At 37.7% G+C, this 19529-nt stretch overlaps 2 protein-coding genes across 3 annotated transcripts in view; one reads left to right on the top strand and one right to left on the bottom strand.

Moving 5' to 3' along the window:
• Positions 1–15453, top strand: part of FGF2 (fibroblast growth factor 2) — a 66978-nt gene extending 51525 nt beyond the window's left edge. The window contains exon 3 of the mRNA XM_045798657.2: positions 9489–15453. Within this exon, the coding sequence (XP_045654613.2) occupies positions 9489–9674 (186 nt within the window). The 3' untranslated portion in view covers positions 9675–15453. The remainder of the gene's footprint in view (positions 1–9488) is intronic.
• NUDT6 (nudix hydrolase 6) overlaps positions 3972–19529 on the bottom strand; it is a 33080-nt gene continuing 17522 nt past the window's right edge. For both annotated transcript variants that reach the window (XM_087866432.1, XM_045799035.2), the window contains 3 exons: positions 14868–14922; positions 10109–10533; positions 3972–7551 (listed from right to left, as the gene is read on the bottom strand). In XM_087866432.1, coding sequence (XP_087722558.1) covers positions 10136–10533; positions 14868–14922 — 453 coding nt within the window. In that variant the 3' untranslated portion in view covers positions 3972–7551; positions 10109–10135. The remainder of the gene's footprint in view (positions 7552–10108; positions 10534–14867; positions 14923–19529) is intronic.

Raw genomic sequence — 19529 nt, forward strand, 5'->3', positions numbered from 1 at the left:
AGGTACCAAAACAGATTTACAGAGAAAAAGAGTATTTCAATCAACTGATTGATCATCTGACAAAGATACATTTATGTTGATATGTTATCAACTTATGTGACTTTTGTGGGATGAATAGTAGCTCGGGGTGTAATGGCGTACGCTCCCTCTTTGGTAGTTGAATAAACTGTAGAATCGTCCAAGAATAGCCAATATTACTGAGTGTACAGTGTGCCAGATGCTAGTCATCTGGGTCATAAAACTGAATACAAAATTGTGCCCTTAATGAATCACAGTCCTGGGGAGGCAGAAGTGCAAGTATTTATAATAATTGTAAGGGTTTTGATATGTTCCTTCTATATTTTGTATAAATGCATAGTAATATTGGATAGGAAGTAAAAAGTATTATGACATAGGAAGTAATATGGGAAAGGAAGTGATTAAACTCATCTTGGAAGACGACCTATCAATAGGATTTTAGATGATGTAGAAGAAGGAATTCATCAGGCAGTCAGGGAGCAGAGGAGTGGAGTTTTAGAACACAGTACATGCAAAGGCATGGGTGCAGAAGGCTTAGGAGGTATTTTCCGTAGCATTACAAAGAATTCACTACTGCAGGAGTGTAAAGCGCAAGGGAGATGCAGAGTGGAAAGAAGAAGTAAGGCTGGAGAGGTAGACAGACTGGCTGCTGAAGTGCCTTATACACCATGGGTTACAAGCACTGGAAAGCCCATGAAGAATTTTAAGGAGAGACATGATCTGTTTTGAATTTGAGAAAGATCACTCTGGCAGCGGTGTAGAGGACGGACTTGAGAGGGCCGACACTGCTGGAGACAAACCAGTTAGAAGGCCATGGTAACAGTCCAAGCAGGTGATGATGAAAACCTGGCAATGACAGGAAAGAGAGGACTGAGTAAAGTACTAGCACTTGAGATTGATTAGATTTAGGAGTGAAGTAGCAGGAAAAGTCCGAGGTTCTGGTTTGGATGAGAAGGTAGATGAGCAAGGGGAAAGAGGAAAGAGCAAGTTCTGCAAAAAGGTAATACAGGTTCAAATTTAGACTTACCTGGTTTGAATTGCCTAAGAGAAACTCAGGTAGACATGTTCACTACATAGTTGCAATTGTGGTTCCTGAACTTGGAAAAGAGGTCTGTGTCCATATATAGATTTGGGTGTCGTCAGCGTATAGGTAATAGTCAAGTTAGGGGAATGGATGCAGTTTCTAGGCAAAAAATATAGTCCCCAAAGATTGACTACTTGGGACTTTTATGTCTACAGACCTTGTTTGTTTTTTCCTACCAGTCTGTTGTCAACTTAAAGGGTGATGTAATATGTTGGGAATCTACCAAAGTATTTTAAATATTTCCAAGACAGTGAATCAGTAGGTTTGGATGACCTTGAGTTTGTAGAGAGGAGAGGTTTATTCCTACTCTTCTCACATCAGGATGTGACAAAAGACATGTAGTGTGATTCATGATGGCTTCTGCAAAGGTTTGGTGTTGGTTTGGTTACTGTCATGAAAAAAACCAGTGAAGGTGGTGGAGAAAATAAGGAGATGCATACCTTTGCTTTTGTTATGACTAACTGAACAGCACTAGTCAAGTGGTTTTAAAGCTCTCACTTTTTCTCTTTCTTAATCTGGTTCAGTGAACGATTTGAAACTGTTATCCTATAGTTTTCTACTTACTGAGACTAGAAGATCCAGTAACCTGGTAATCACGGTGACCCTATAAGATACTCATGGGAGGGGTTATTTATCTCCAGAATGTAGGCTGGAATTTATGTTCATCTGTAATGATGAAAACCTTCATAGTTGTCAAAAGTGATGAAAACAGAAGCTACTCTACTTTAAAGCACATCTCTGAAATTACTGGGGTCCATAAAAGAGATGAATTTAGAACAATAGACCTGAAGACTAAACTATCTTCTCGGTCTTACAGAATTCTCCACAAGTTAGACGTAAGAGAATTCTGACCTTTTCTCTTGGTAAATAGTCATTAAGCTTTCCAGACTGTTGATTCTGTGCCATCAGAAGCAGAAAGTGCTCCGAAATAAAGTGTTTTATAGTTTCTTAGCTCAGCAGGACCTTTCACAAGATTAAGGTATTTTATTTAGTCTAAAATATGTTTCTATCTCCTTGGATATATGTTAATTCTTTCTGATACAACAGATTTCCTTCAAGTTGATGCAGTAAGAGTTAATTTAGCAATGCTTAGAAATTTATCACAAACTATGTAGGAACAAAGTCACAGCTATTACACATAAATGGAAAATTCAGGATTTATCAGTTTCCTTTGAGCAATGGCATCAGCCAAGATTCAGTTGTTGTTGCTCCCATCATAGGCTCTATTCTTGCCAAGTTCACAACCTAATCTCCAGTCTTACCATTCAGTGTATGCGGCTTGCTTCCTTGACTTTTCAGCAGCAATCCTATCTCTTTCAAATTAGTCTGGGTGGGCTGTGTCAATTTTCAGATGAGAAGTCCCCCTACCCTCAAATCAAGGAGGTGATGTTGGTGGGTCAGTAAGTGACCTATTTCTTTCGGAGTCAGATCCATAGGCAGTGAGCTGTCAACAACAGCAACTTTTAGGCAAGAAACTAAAAGTCTTGACCCTTGGCTATTAATACTATCTGTGCCAACATTTAATGGGTTGAGATGAATCACTGATGGTAAAAGACACCACAGCCAGGGATGTCAGCAGAGACCTCACTCAGGTGACAATGAGAAGAGACAGCCGGCATATGAAAAGCTAAGCAAAACAAAAAACCGAATAGCAACTTTTGGTTTAAGTCTAGTGTTGTGACCACTAGCCATCATGGGGATGCAGATGCCCCTTACGACCTGGAGAAACTGGGGTTTATAAACTTGCACTTGCCACAGGCATAATTCTTTCCACCCTTCTACCTGACCCCATTTGACTGTTGTATTATGGCACATCCCTGGGTTCTTTTGCCGTCTCCCCTGTTTATGATTCCTGCAGTGATTTGCAAAACATTCTCATTTCCTCTTAGAAGAGTACTCTGGACACATAAAATATTTTGGTTTCTAAGAGTCATGTTATGTTGATTGCTACCAGTTGAGAGTATGAAAAAAGACTAGGGTGTTCCCCCTCCCCCCAATACCTTCACATAGTAATGGCATGAATGCTTTTAAGCTAAGGAATCCTCACTGTTTGAAAACATTTCTTAAGGGTCTTTCCCCTGCCCTCTTTTGAAGCTAGAAAACACAAAAGTTTAGAGCAACTATATTTAACTGCCAAAGCCTATATTTAGAGGCTGAACTTGAGTAGTTTTTTAATACGCAACAGACTCTTATTCCATTCCATAGAGGATAAATTTTGTTGCCATGAACAACAGGGAGGTCCAGAACAAATATTAGCATTTATGATTTCTTATGTGTTCACAAAATTGTAGGTTTTAAAAAACTGCATATAGTGAGGTTAACTGTAGTTTTAAATTTAAGTCACCAAACAACATCCGTGTTGGCATTTGCAAAGAAAACTTGCCTGGTCTTTATGTGCTAGAAAATTGCATGTTGACTTCTATATAATGCTGTAATAAATCATGATATCCTGAACAAGATATCTCAATATTAGAAATGTGTATATAACTTGTATGGATCCATAATAGTGAAAAATGAAAAAAAAATTTATTCTCTGAGGATATACACTTAATTACTGTAAAAGTAAAATACATTTTTTAACCTATAGAATATCTTTCTTAGTTGAGGGGCCTTAAAAATGAAATGAGACCTACATAAACAGCAAAGTAGGGAAAACAGATTTTTGAGGGCTCAGTTATCTAGAATGACAATATATACTGATCAGGTTTGTCAGAAAAATACACTAATTGAAGAGGAATGTATATTATTTTTAAGAGCTATACCCTAGATTAAATGCAAAATTTACTACCTAATGAGAATTACTGCTTTTAGAAACCAGTCTTATAAAATTTTACACATCTTATATGTATATACAAAGATTAAGGTCAAATTAGCTTTTAACCTTTCACAATTTGTTTTATTTTGTTCTGAAATAATCAACATTGTTACTTACATCATGTCTGTTTTTAATTCTCAGAAGTGGTGTAAGCAAAGCATTTTTGGATCTAGGTTGAGCAAACTCCCTCATAAGCCAAAACTGGAAAATCAAAGTACTGTAAAAGAATAAACAATCCAAAAAACAGAGCATGGGGAAATGGCCATAAAGTTCACATCTAACATTTAGCAGTGGACCAGATTTGTGCAATCGATGAGTAAGGGGAAGAGACGGTGGTTAGGAGAAATTACCCTGCTTATCTCTCTTCTCATTGTCTATCAAGCCTTTGTCAATCTTGATCATCTGGCTGAGGTAGTGTTTGTCTCTACTATAAAATTATTATTTTCCCCCCTTTCTACCCTGTATTCTTTGGAAGTAAGTCACTATATACAGTCCACATTTAAGGGATGGGGGCTAATGCTCCATCTCCTTGAGAGAGAAATATTTACAAATTTGGAATTCTTTTGCCTGAGAAATTTGCCTATTCTCATTTATTTATTCAATCACTTTTATCAGTATACACTCATGGGTGTTTATTTTATCCTTTGGGTTATAATCCAAACTGTGTTATTTATTTTGTTCAAATTGTCTTTGCTATGGTCATTGGGAGCTTTTCCAGTTGGCTCCTGTACTCTTTGACACACCCCATCAGTGCTGGAGGATTTTGAGCACTTGCTAATAGTCTACAAGATGCTCCGGGTTCATCTTGCATATTCCCTACTATAGCCTAGGGATGAGCCATTTCTCTAAGAAGCCTTCATTGCTTTTATGGGAAATGGTATTAGAAACCAAGATCTGGATGTTAGGTTTGCTTTTTCCTGATGAAGTGTGTTTGCTTCTAGGCCCTCTCACCTGACAGAGCAAGAAATATAGGCATATACTACGCTGGGTACATATACATCTATGAGTATTTCTCTATCTGTGTCTATATTAAGCCAAACGTGAGTACTTACTGATGTCTCCAACCCTAATCCGCCATATCACATGAATCATTTTAGCCTTCCTCTCTTGTCTGTAACCTCCCACTCCAACAGTGAGAAACCTGGTTCCCACCATCTCCTAGGATCAGTTTTTCAATATGTGTAAGTACCACTTTAGTTTCTTTCTGAAATTTCAAAGAAAATATCTAGACAAAAACCTATTTAAAATGTTAATCATGCTTTTCCAAAGTCTACTTGATTCTTCACTATTCAGATACCCCTACGAGAGGTCAAATTCCCAGAACCATCTTTAAAATCATTAGCCCATTGTTATCACTGTCAACAAATGGTTTAGGACCGTGAGTTAAGCTGGCTTATGTGGACAGCCTTCAGGGAAGCCTTGTGGTGTGCCCTCCCCCTAACACCTGACAGGTTTATATTACTCTCATACATGAACATTTACATTCCCTTTTTAGGTTTCATATCTTTCAGAATTGAGAATAATAGCTCATGGGAATTACTGTAACTTAACACATTTTCTAACATTCCAAATAAATTAGAACTTTTCAACTGCTAATTCTGTGGCTGTTAGCATTAGCAAGAGGGAAAAAAGGTTAAATGACACGTCTGTTGTATAGTATGGGATCAATACACATTATCTTCATTAGAGTGTCTAATATTCATCTCAAACTCAACATGTCCAAAACTGACTTCCTCATTTTTCCCCATAAAACCTGTTCCCACTCATAGCCTTCCCTATCTCAGTTGATGGCAAGTCCACATTCTAGAACATAAGCCTTAGTGATCTTATATTTCTCTCGTACTGCACGTCCAATCTGTCAGAAAACCCTGTTGACTCTGCTGTCAAAATATATGCAGATACAGCTTTTTACCATCTCTGCTGCCATCCCTGTGGTCCAAGTCTCCACTGTCTCAGCCCAGGTTACCCAGCAAGACTCTAACAGTGTCTCTGTTTCTGCCTTTGGCCCAGTGTAGTTTTGGCAGCCAAAGTCATGCTGGAAAAATGTCAGATCATTCCATTTTTCTGCTTAAAATCCTACCATGGCTTTCCATTTTCTCAGAGTAGGAGCTAAATATTTACAACAGCCTACAAATCTCCTATTCCATTACCTTTCTGACCTCATTTCCTCTTCCCTTTAAACCCTCTGCTTTGTACACACTGCCCTTCACACATTCTAGGCCTGGTCCTATGATAGGGCTTTTGCACGGACTATTCCCTCTCTCTTCTCTGATAGCTGGATAGTTAACTCCTTCAAGTATTTGCTCAAATGTCAGTTTCTCAATGGAGCTTACTGTGACTATGCTATTTAATATTACAACCTAATCACTACCCCCACCACTCCCCGTCCCTCTAATCCTACTCAACTTTACTTTTTTCTACAGGATTTATCATATTGTAACATATAATTTATTTAGTTATGCTTATTGTGTGTATTCCAGCTGGAATTTGAATGGCACAAAGGCAGGGATCCTTGTTCGGTTTAGTTCACTGATGTATCCCAGTGCCTGGAAGATAAGCTATACATTAAATGAATGAATGTATCACTTGAACTGTGTGCTTTCTGTATTCCCAAATTACTCTTAAATTTTAAAAAAGGAAAATTTAATTTTATGAAAAGGTGTCAGACTAGATACATGGCCAACGTGTCCACAATCTGAAATAAGTTACTAATAGCATGGAATTTTAGATAATGGGTATAGGATAATTATGTCACAGGACTGTTGTGATATTTAAAGGATATGCATGAAAATGGTCAAAAGTCATGAATTAAGGAATTTCCCAGCTCATCGGCCTATACAAAATAAGGCCCCAAAGGTGGGGTACAAGTTGTTATAACCCCTTAGAAACTACTTACCCACTTCCTCTGTGATGTCATTCCTCTGAAGACCTCCTTTTCTTAAAAGTTTGAAAAGGTGAGCAGTTAAACATTGAGAGTAGGGAAAAAGCTCTGTAAATGTTTCTAAAGATTAGCAAAAATTATATTGCATTTATTTTTAACATGAACATTGACATTATAGTCATTGATGACTTGTAAACTTAGAATGGAGAGGACTGGAAATTGTACTTATATTGGGCTGTTAAATGCCTGCTGTACTTGAGAGCTGAATTTTGGTCCTACCACCCATTTTGAAAAATGTAGTTTGTCTTCAAGTGTGTAATAGTTTAGTAAATCTACGTATCTGAACGTTCAGCACAGATGCAAGTTTTCCTTCCCTCCCCTTTGTTTTTGTAAAGGTACAAGTAACTTCTATAAAAAAAAAAGTGGGTTTATGATGTATTATGCATTTAATCACTGGTACTATTACTTTTCTCTGAAATACTAGGAACTGGCTGAGAAGGCAGATACTTTGGCATGGTATCCCAATAGGCCAGGCATTGTAGGGAGTGGCAACTTAGTAAGGTGGGGCACCCTGGAAGCTGGCAGAACACCCAAAAATCAATGTCCAGAATGATGACTGAATGATGCGGTTTAGGTCTCCTCTGGGGAATTAGCCTGTGAAGCTCAGTGATGACCTTTCATGTTATCTTTCCGATCACCATGATATTTTTCACTCTTTACTTGTGCCTGCTTCTTCTACTCCTGATCTTAAACCTGGAACAGGGAAGACGAAGATTTTTATCAGGGGCACTGAAAAATGACAAAATAAAGTCACACAGGTTGATTTCAGTTAACATGAAAAGCACAATAAATTTCAGCAAAGGTAAAGTGAAAGTATTTGCTATGGAATATCCAGATTTTTCTAGGTATAAGTGCTTCACTGTTACCACACTTTCATCTTTACAGGGATCACATAGCTGGGTCCTTGCACAATAGATGCTTCTCTGCAATGCCACCTGTTATTTATTTGCAACAGAAATACTTAAGTTGCTTTATTAGTAATTTCCTACAATCTTATCTAATTTGCCCATTTTTTGCATTTCCATTTTAAAAAGTTAACAGTGATCAAAACATTAAAGCCAAGTACATATCCGGTAAAATTCTTATCCCTAGAAGCAGATGACAAGATCTAATACCACACCCTTACTTTCGATGACTGAGACGCCTGTTCCTCACATTTAGATCATTTTCATCTTGGTTATTATGCCAGCTCTTTTCATTGTTCTGTTTATTGATTTATGTTTTTCTCACAGTTTGTGCCACTGTTTAGTTTATCTTAGAACTAAAGAATCTGGGAAAAGATTCAAGTCTTTTGCATGTGTGTTTTCCTAAACTTGAAGTTTCCTAGATTTGAATATGTAGAAGTAAGCTGGAATCTGGTATACTCATTAATACAAAACTACAGGCTTATGTCATATACTTATGTACACATTGTGTATTTGCGTACATTTATATGGTTTTCCATATAAGTTTATAATTCTTTCTTCCTGTCTAATCGTAATATAAAAAATTGTTTTTCCTTTATTGCCTTTAAATCATTTTTTTAATTTTAATGTTTTTTTATTATATTATGTTAGTCACCATACAGTACATCCCTGGTTTCTGATGTAAAGTTCGATGATTCATTACTTGCGTATAACACCCAGGGCACCATGCAATACGTGCCCTCCTTACTACCCATCACCAGTCTATTTAAATCATTTTTTGACACCCCCCACCCAACACACATCCCAGAGGTCAGTAACTATTATCAGTCTACCCTGTGAAGTTGATTTTTGAACATTTACTTGAAATAATGTAGCAGCCTATTAGACTCCATTACTTGGAACAGTATTTACAGGTCTAATTATTTGTAAAGCTAGCTGTCCCCCGCCCCCCATAAAAAGCTGACTGAAATAAAAAGGGAGAGTAGTTTCCTCTCTCACAAGAAAGACACTGCCAGAAATCAGTATGGTCTACGTTACTTATTCTTCATTAGCTATTTTCTGTACAATAAACTATTGTTTTATGCCTTAGAAATGGTAGCCACTAGAAAAAAAGTTGCTATAATTTAAGGAATTGGTTCTGTTTCTGTGAGTAAAGTTATTAACAAAACCCTTCTTCTTTAGGAAGGTTACCTCTGGGTTACCCTTCCATCAGTTGCATGGAACCCTGACAGAAGTAGAAATGACCCCTGATTGGTAGCCTGCCTCTGGACTGGGAGGAATATGGATGCACCAGACATACCTAGCTGGAAGCCACAGCTCTGGGTTTCCCAAGTGTACTATGCTCTTTGGTACTGGCGTATCCCCCTCTGTGAAAGCTGCGTTCACAGCATGTTTCAAGTCCGAGGCAGTGTGGTTCCCACTACGTCTGTGTGCTCTTGCTGCCTAACCCCTGATCTGTCCCTTGGGGGGCTGGAGGATGGTCCTTGGATTCTTCCTCTGAAGAGATGTGCCTGAAAGTTCTGCTGACTTGCTGTGTTCCTTCCTGCATCCCTCCGCAGAGGTATATTCTGTCAGACTTTTGGTCTGTTGAACCGTGCACGCTAGTTGGACTGTCTGCTGAAGCCAAGAGCCCTGCTGCTGGTTGAGCAGAACGGGCAGTGCAGTGTCGTAAGTATTTCATATGAAAATATAATAGTAACTACCACTTCTTCCTTTATTTTTCAGAAATGTGTTACCGATGAGTGTTTCTTTTTTGAGCGACTGGAATCTAATAACTACAATACTTACCGGTCAAGGAAATACTCCAGTTGGTATGTGGCACTGAAACGGACTGGGCAGTATAAACTTGGACCCAAAACAGGACCTGGGCAGAAAGCTATACTTTTTCTTCCAATGTCTGCTAAGAGCTGATCTTAAGGGCAGCATCTGATCTCATTTCGCGTGAAAGAAGACATACATTTTCGAAATTCGTTAATCAGAGAAAAAAAATGTGTACAGCTACCCGCTCAGTTTGGAGGAAGGTCAGATAGCCTTTTATCTACTAGTTAATATTTAACCATTGCCTTACTAAAGAAAAGCAACAAAAATTCCTGGAAAATGTATAGACCTCCACCCTTTATACCACATTTGCCTTTATCCAGTGAAGCTTACTTAGAGCTATAATCTTTTTCGTACATTTGCTTCATTTGAAAAGAAGCTTTTAAAATTTTCACGTTTTCATCAGAGAAGTTTTCTTCATGAAAATTATACACATTAGAAAATTAAAGTCAGATATTTAGTTAACTCCAAACATCCACTACTTTTTATAATATGGAACACATTCTCTGCATATACGATTTACTTACCATTTTTTAAAACATGCAAATATGGATTTAATCCGTTCCTGTCATAGTTCTGTAACTGTCTGGCAGTTCCTTGTGATAGAGTTTATAGAACAAGCCTGTGTAAACTGCTGGAAGTTCTTCCATGGTGAAATCAATCTTGTCAAACCCTTCTCTGTACCCATAGAGCAACAGCCTAGCAACTCTGCTGGTGATGGGAGTTGTATTTTCAGTCTTAACCAGGTCATTGAGATCCATCCACTCACACCTTAAGCATTCATGCTGGCAAAAATTTATGGTGAATGAATGTGGCTTTAAGCGACAGATGATATACATATCTGATTTCCCAAAAGCTCCGGGATTGGTATGTTGTTGCCGAATGCTCAGGAGGGACCTGAATTCTGATTTTATACCAGTTTCTTCCAAAACTTCTCGAACTGCTGTGTCTCCTACATAAAAGAAAGATGTATAAATCAGTAAGGATCACAAAGATTTTCAGATAAAGTAGCATTATCTAAAGGTTGAAAAGCAAAAAGTTCATCCTAGGAAAGTATTCAACATAAACTCTTCGCCTTCTGGACATCCTGAAATACCAAAGTATTTTTTACCACTGTGCATCTTAGAAGCTTTTGAAATATTGACTATTTCTTTGGCTGCTATTTGTAGGCTTACCCACCTGTATATTTTGGGGGTCGCATTTTTAACCTCTTCTATTTCCTAAAAATTGAAAACATAGGTTCCTGCAGTTAGTATTCCTATATATTTCTTCATCATTATCCTGTTTGTGATCATCCATCAGAACTGCCTAAACTTACACGTATCAGTATTGAGAAATCGTGATTCACTCTTCCTTACAAAAGTCTGTAGCGCTGCAGAATGTACTGAGCTGTGATTTGGCAGGGGCTGTCAAGCCTCTGACGTCCTAGAGCAGTTTCACTTACAACCATTTTGTTGTGCTCTCCTACTTATCCTGTCAATGGAATCCCACTATGGTAATTTTTGGCATTTCCTTGGTTTCTTGAGATTCCAAAAACTATTTTATCATAAGTGTTAGGAAAAAACCCACAATTTACAGAATTTTATAATACAAGGGTTTCACATTTTATAAGGTTGATCTTTTCAATATTATGCAAATTTCTGGGGCACGATTGCCATTAACATTTTTGCGGTTGCTTTTTCTATATCTCCAGAAGAACCCCCCTGAATGGGCTTTCTCAAATTTTGTGACACTCTGTCGCCTCCCAAGGTGTTCATGAGAAATGCTTTATAAAGCTGCCTCCTTTGCTCAGTTTGCTGGAAGCTTCCCAATTCCACAATTGCCACAGGCATAGATTTTTGTTCAAGGACCTCTATGCAATGCTTCTATTTCCTTGTTTGTCAAATAGAAAATTATATTTGCCTTCTCAGTAGTCCTACTGGTGAAAAATAGGCAAGGAAGAGGAAGTCAAGGGAAAAAAAATCTCAATTTCCACATATTTTGACTATAGACTGTCTTAATTGTCCATATATGCTTGTGGGGGTTCCCCCCTCAAGAAACAGCTCTAGAAATATGCACAGGAAAAGCAAAGTGTTCTAAAATATAAGACATCTGTTTGCCATTTTGAATTATATTGTTGAGTTTCCCTTCGCTTGAGATTTGCCATAGATTACACATGGTTAGAACTTACTGTTTTAAACTAAAAACATAAAAGAATTTATGTGAATAAAAGGAAAATCTTCCTTAATAAGAAAAATAATTTTCAGCTTGGAATACAATATATGTTTGTTATTAAATTTGTTACAGATTGTGGCACTAGTCTTAAATTTTACACATCATTTGCTGATTTCACTTAACTATTGTTTAAATGTTTATTTTTATTCTTTCAACGCTTTGAAAAATAACCATGGGGGTTCTGTTAAACTCTTAGTACCACTAATCCAGAGTTTGGCATTTCATTCGGAGTCTAGCCTTTTCATGTATCACGGAGACAAAAGACAGACTAGTGAGTGAATCTACCCCACTCAACAGTCACCTTAGCTGTTGATTGGAAATCAGCACTGCCTGGGTAGTTTGATAGTTTAACTTGGATCAGCATATCATTGAACAGACTAAAAACTGAATGGGTAAATAAGTGCTTTTACATCCAGGGTATGAGTGACTCCTTTCACCTCAAGATGGAAATCTTTACAAGGCTATTTCACCACGAATTAAAAAAAAAATTTTTTTATGCAGATGAACTGCTTTATTCTGTTGTACCTTTATTTTAATGTACTGAAAGTTGAACTGAAAGAACATTTACTGTTTTGTATGGTTAAAGAACATAGGAAAAACCAAGAGGGTTTTGTCTTCATTTTTGCTGATTGAGAGATATGTTTAAATATGTCACAGTGTTTTGTTTAGTTACAGGACAGTGAAAAGGAGTTTATTTTGTTATTTCTATTTTGTAATATTTAACAATAGGATTAGGTTGAAATAAAATAGGAAAGATTGTGCAGAATGTGGGTTTTCCTGGCATTTCCCTCTGATTCTGGTGTACTGATGAGCTCTGAGCAGACCCCATTGCTTTATGGTCCTTTGACCATGCAGGAGATTCTCTTCCTGTCAATGGTAATGACATTTTTTTAGGAAGCCAATTTCTCTGTTTTTAATCTTGTAGATACTTTCATACTATTAGGGTATTATAGCAAAGCCTGAAAATTGCATTCTATTTTGTATATGCCCCCCCTTAATTTTTTTTTTTTTTAAGATTTTATTTATTTATTCGACAGAGATAGAGACAGCCAGCGAGAGAGGGAACACAAGCAGGGGGAGTGGGAGAGGAAGAAGCAGGCCCACAGCAGAAGAGCCTGATGTGGGGCTCGATCCCATAACGCCGGGATCACGCCCTGAGCCGAAGGCAGACGCTTAACTGCTGTGCTACCCAGGCGCCCCCCCCCTTAATTTTTTTAAGCACTATGGACAGTAGTGCTTCATTTACCTAGTATTATCAAAGAATGAAGGATTCCAAACAAATGTGTTTCTCAATTAGTGTTTACTACTTAAGAGCTCATATGAATGGGTACACATTTGTGATGGCTGTATTTCTAAAATATATTACATACTTTCCTAAATACAGAGTTTTAAGAAAATAACTTGGATACTTATTGGGTAATTTGGCTTCATTCTTAATAATCTATTGTGTTATAAGACAGAAATGCTCTAAAATAGACATAGTCTTTCGGAACTCTATTGTCAGTTATCATTTCTAGCTGCTTTCAGGATTTTATCAGTTCTAAAGGCAAAGCTTTAATTAGTAATACTCCTAATCAATATGATGAATGCCAGTTGCTGCTTTTCTTGTAACTCCTCATGGCTGAATAGGTGGGTTGTTGTGCCAACCACAAATACTTAATTCAGAATGCACTACTTTTTTTTTTTTTTTTAATCTGGACTTGAAGAGTTCTGGAGTACACTTCAACCTAAAACTATGCATACTTGGCTTGGAAATGTGCTTCTTCACTTGCATTAAAATATAAGTATACTGAAAACTCACAAGATCTGTAAAAACTCAAAAGGAAAAAGTCAATTCATTTGAGAAGGCAAGATGGAGAAGAGGAAGTGAAACACACCTCCTGTAGCCTGATTTTTGCCCAATATGGACTGGGTAAAGACGTAAGACATAAATTTAACACACTCTCATATATCCCACAAGGATAGTGTGGGATTAACGAGGTGTTCCAAAATAAATGGCCCTCTCTTTCAGCACCTGTACCACCACAAAATCTTTTATTTCAACAGAAGACCCAAGCAATGGACTCTAAGCAGAAGATCCACAAGTACCTAAAAACCAAAACTTGCTATGGCTATATCTCAGTGTAGTAAATTTACTTACGGTTTATTAGGAGTTGGCTATGTACTGTGTTTAGGGCATTTTAATCTGTGTAACATTTTTAAAAAGTCATGTTTCAAGTATATATACATTTTTAAATAAAATATTTAAAGATAACTTAGGAAGTTGCCTTTATATATAAATGTTGGCTAAATAGGGGACATGCCTATGGAGGAAAAAATCATGGAGAAATAATACTGATATCAAATGAGGCATCTATTGATTTATTATGATGCAGACTGCATTTGACCCAGTCAAGGGTCAGGAGTAGGTAGGAAAACTCCGTTTTTATTCTTCCTTCTATTTACTGTAAATTCAGTAACATGGAGCATTCTTAGCTTATTTCACATTTCCCTGTTTGAAATATTGAGCTCAGGATGTTGCTCTAGGGAACTCTCACTTGAGACTTTCTTGTATGAGACATTTTACTATGTTTTGGCTTCCTATTTAAAATAAATAGCAGATAAAATTTTTAAAGAGGAGAATTAAGTCACTACTGCTTTATAACTTACTTTATAAATACCTATTTTGAGGTTCATTTAAAAGTTACTATTCATCCTTGTGTGGTGAAATGGTCAAGAATTTGTGTTTTCTTATAGTTTAATTCCAGGAACAGTATTAGTCATATCCAAAATAACGCTTAATGCTAAACTTTACTAATGTATATGCAAAGCTTTCTATTTTCAAACAAATTAATCTAGAAGCAACCCTAAACAGAATAGGTGGTATGCTCCTAATGGTATTTCTTATACTAGTGGGATAAGTTGTAATATTACAAGTTTTGCTGCTAATTTTCTATTAGCCCTGAAGTAACCTCTCTGAAATTTCTCTTAGTTAGAAAATTTAAAATCTTATTTTCAGCTATACAGCAAAAAAGTAAACACAAATTTCCTGAACATTTTCAAGCCAATTAAAAATATCTAAGGGGTACACACCGATATCTTCTCCAGGCTCTGACAGGCCTCCTGGAAACTTCCACATATTTTTCAACTGCAATATAAAGCCAGAAAATAAAGTTAACATAGCTTCATTCACTAACACATACAGAGAGACTCCATAAAATCCACCCATAATTGGTCAAGGGTTTGAGAATTTATCTTTTGGTAATGGCATGCAAATTTTCTTCACCTTCTTTTCTCTACCCTTTCTTCTTCGTGGGGTGGGGGGGGGGGGGCTGGTTACATCTTTTCCTACCTTTTTCTTCAGGAAATAGAAGTGGTTTGTTTTGGTTAATGTGATAAATTCTGTATGAATGAAACAGTGGAGGGAAACATCTACTGAATTTGTGTAATTTTAAAAATTTTGCTGCTAGTTAACTATTAACAAATAGAGGAATCCTACAGATGCTGCTATGAATAAGTAGAAAGTACAGTATAAATTTAAAGTATGCTATTTTTAATTTTCATGTATTTTCTGTATTGTGTGTCTAATCAGATTTCTCTTGTTCTGTGTGTTAATGATTTTATGTACAAATGTAATTGCTTTTCATGAGTAGTATGAATAAATTTGATTAAGTCTGCATTGTTTTGTGTGTGTGTGTATCATTCCATTTTTTGGTGGGGGGGCAGGTGGGAATCTTAGAATGAGGGCACATATGGGAAAAAATTATAAATATTATGAAATGGCATGGAACAATATTCTGATGGCTGACATAATTATTTTTCCTGTTACAATTCTGTTATAAATATCTGTTAACATGATAAAAACTGGAGAATGAAAAATTATGATGCATAAAGGTGCTACAGCTTGAAGCCAGTACACTTCATACTTCATTCATAAAACAAGTTTACGGACCTTTTACTGGTGTGCTTTCTGACCCACTCATTTCCTGGATGAGTGCTTCCTAAAGAATGTGTCATTTCCCAACTGTGCTAAGTTGGAGACCAATGGCATGGTTCCCAGTTTCCACAGACTGTTGATTATGTGGGTATAGAATTCAGGCTTTCCACCCTTCTCTGTCTGGCTCAGACTTGAGATTAATTTTTAAAGCATATTTTATTAATGTAGAAATATATCTCTAAGTATAACTCTACATTAATACACTGTCTTTGGGATTCTGTTTTGAAATGATTCAAGAAGCTGCTTCTACAGAAACCATCCAGTCTTTTTCCTGAGACAATGTTAGATTTCACCACCGTGAATTCTAACAAAAGAAAATGCTTCCCCAAAACAACTTTTAAAATCTTCACCTAGACTTGACTATAAATAGAGATTGTTGATTAAATTATGAACTTATTAGAAGGGAAGATGCTATATATAAGGATTGAAAACAGCTTACATAAATTTGATTTTGGTTATTTCATAAGACATAGGTATGGAAAAGTTAACTGTATATTTTTGTGGTACTTTGTAGTATTTTCTGGCACCACTTAGGTTTAAAGAGCTTATTTGAAAAAAGCTTTCTCCTTCCTTGCAGAAAGCTTGAGCCTGCAGTTATTTCAAAGTGGTAGGTAGAAAGGCTTAGTTAAGTGGTTTGAAAAACCTGGTTAATGTTGCAGATATGATCAGTGGAGGGTTGAGTATATCTTCTCACCTTTTTCAGTATTAAAACATAGTCCCACTTAGGTCTTTTGTTGTTGTTGTTGTTAAAATTTATTTGAGAGAGAGTGAGTGTGTGCGGGGCCAGGGCAAGGGGCAGCGGCAGAAGGAGAGAGGCAGGGACAGGGAAAGAAGCAGACTCCGCTGAGCATGGAGTCCGACTTGGGGCTTAATCTCACAACCCTGAGATTACAACCTGAGCTGAAATCAAGAGTTGGACACTTAACCAACTGAGCCACCCAGATACTCCTTCCCATTTAGGTCTTTAACCCATTTTGAGTTTTTGAATATGGTGTTAAAAAGTGATCCAACTTTATTCTTTTACAAGTAGCTCTCCAGTATTCCCTGTACCATTTACTGAAGAGACTGTCTTTCTCCATTGTGTGTATATATATATATATATATATATATATATATATATATATATTTAAAGATTTTATTTATTTATTTGACAGAGATAGAGACAGCCAGCGAGAGAGGGAACACAAGCAGGGGGAGTGGGAGAGGACGGAGCAGGCTCACAGCAGAGGAGCCTGATGTGGGGCTCGATCCCAGAATGCCGGGATCACGCCCTGAGCCGAAGGCAGAGGCTTAACCGCTGTGCCACCCAGGCGCCCCTCCATTGTATATTCTTGTCTCCTTTGTCATAAATTAATTGATCATATAATTTTGGGTTAATTAAAAAAAACATATTCCCATTAACTGGGCTTAGCAATATAAATAATAATAACAGCAACTTCCAGGGAAGATGGTGGAGTAGGAGGACCCTAAGCTCAACTCATCCTATCACACACCTAGCTAACACAAGGAGAAGTACCCAGCGGTTCGATGCTACTGCCCCTCTGGTAGATCCCTGGGAAACACAAGGAAAGTATCCAGTAGTTTGCTATTACCACCGCTGGCAAATGCCTAGTCTGACTCAACTCAAGCCCAAGGCAGCACTAGACCGCACAACAACAACACAGGGACCAAACCCTGTCCACAATGGGAGGGGAGAGCCATGACTGGACTAATGCAAAAGCAGCTCACTTACCACAGCAGGGCACATGCAATACACATAAGAGACACCCCTGAAGAGCCAAGTTCTGGTGAATAGGGCACTCCAGGACCTCTTCTTCATAAGGCCACTACTTTCAAGAGCAGGAGTCATACCTGACTTTCCGAACACACAGACAGACACAGGGAGTCAGACAAAATGAGACAGAGGAATACCTTCCAGATGAAAGAACAGGCCAAAATCACAGCAAGAAACTAAACAAAACAGAGATAAGAAACATGTGTGATAGAGAATTTAAAGTAGTGGTCATAAAGGTACTCAATGGACTTGAGAAAAGAGTGGAGGATCTCAATGAGACACTCAAGAGATAGACAATGTATGAAAGAACCAATCAAAGATGAAAAACACAATAACTGCAATTAAAAATACACTAGGTGGAATAAGTAGTGTACTAGAGGAAGAAGAATGCATAAGCAATCTGGAGGACAGAGAAAGAAATCAAGCTGAACAGGAGAGAGAAAAAGTAATAATGGAAAGTGAAAACAGGGAACTTAGCGATACCATCAAGCACATTACCATTCATGTAGAAGTCTCAGAAGAAGACAGAATAGGGGGCAGAGAATTTATTTGAAGAAATAATAGCTGAAAACTTCCTGAATCTGGGGAAGCTAACAGAAATCCAGATCCAGGAGGCACAGAGAACCTCTAACAAAAGCAAAGGAGGTCCACACCAAGACACATAGTAATTAAAATGGCAAAAAGTAGTGACAGAGAATTTTACAAGGAGCAAGAGAAAAGAAAACAATAACACAGAAGGGAAACCCCATTATCATCTTTTTGGAGAAATCTTGACATTGAACGCCCAGCCTACACTAACTTAAACAGGTTGATAGGTCAAATTGTTTTCCTCCATCACTGCTTTCCTCAGATTCGATGGAGCCCTGAATGTTGATCTGACAGAATTCCTGACCAACCTGGTGCCCTATCTCTGCATCCACTTCTCCTTGGCCACATAGGCCCATGTCATCTCTGTTGAGAAAATCTACCATGAACAGTTTTCTGTAGCACAGACCACCAATGCATGCTTTGAGCCAGTCAACCAGATGATGAAATGTGACCCTCGCCATGGCAAATATATGTCTTGCTGCCTGTTCCTTCCCAAAGATGTCAGTGCTGCCACTGCCACCATCAAGACCAGGCATACCATCCAGTGTGTGGACTAGTGCCCCACTGGCTTCAAAGTTGGCATTACCAGGCTCCCACTGTGGTACCTGGTGGAGACCTGGTTAAAGTACAGCGAGCTGTGTGTATGCTGAGCAACAGCACAGCCATTGCCGAGGCCTGGGCTCACCTGGACCACAAGTATAACCTGATGTATGCCAAGCGTGCCTTTGTTCACTGGTATGGGGGAGGGCATGGAGGAAGGAGAGTTTTCTGGGGCTTGTGAGGACATGACTGCCCTTGAAAAGGATTATGAGGAAGTTGGTGTGGATTCTGTTGGAAGGTGAGGGTGAAGAAGGAGGAGAGGAATATTAAAGTTAATGTCACAAAGGTGCTACATTTACAGGAAACCTTATTCTGTTTTGAACATTGAAAAGTTGTGCTCTGATCAGCTAATTTCTATGTAGCAGTGTATATTCTCATATACAATTACTGACCTATGCTTTAAAACACAATGCCTTGTTACGGACCCGAGTTGTCCATTTCTCTGATGGGTTTATGGGTTTGAATAAAGTATTCCCTGTCTTAAAAAGAAGAAGAAGAAGAAGAAGACAAAGAGTACAGACCTGCTAGCCTCTTCCTTTTGGTTCTCTTGTGTGATCTGACTTTCTTGGTCTTCCCTTACTCTAATTTGACTGAATCCAGAAATTTGATTTTTATTTTCACTATTCTCATCTTTAATGCTACTGCTCTCATTTTTCAGAATTCACAGCCATTGTGTTTAGATAAATCTCACTAGCTACAGAATTATCACTGTTACCAATGAGACAGAAGCTACTATAGAGATGTGTTAATACATTTGTTCATTCAGCAAAAATTTCTTAAGGGCTAGGCTATGGGG

This window comes from Ursus americanus, chromosome 13 (genome assembly GCF_024610735.1).
Source record: "Ursus americanus isolate L20-20 chromosome 13, mUrsAme1.1.p, whole genome shotgun sequence".
NCBI classification, from domain to species: Eukaryota; Metazoa; Chordata; class Mammalia; order Carnivora; family Ursidae; genus Ursus; species Ursus americanus.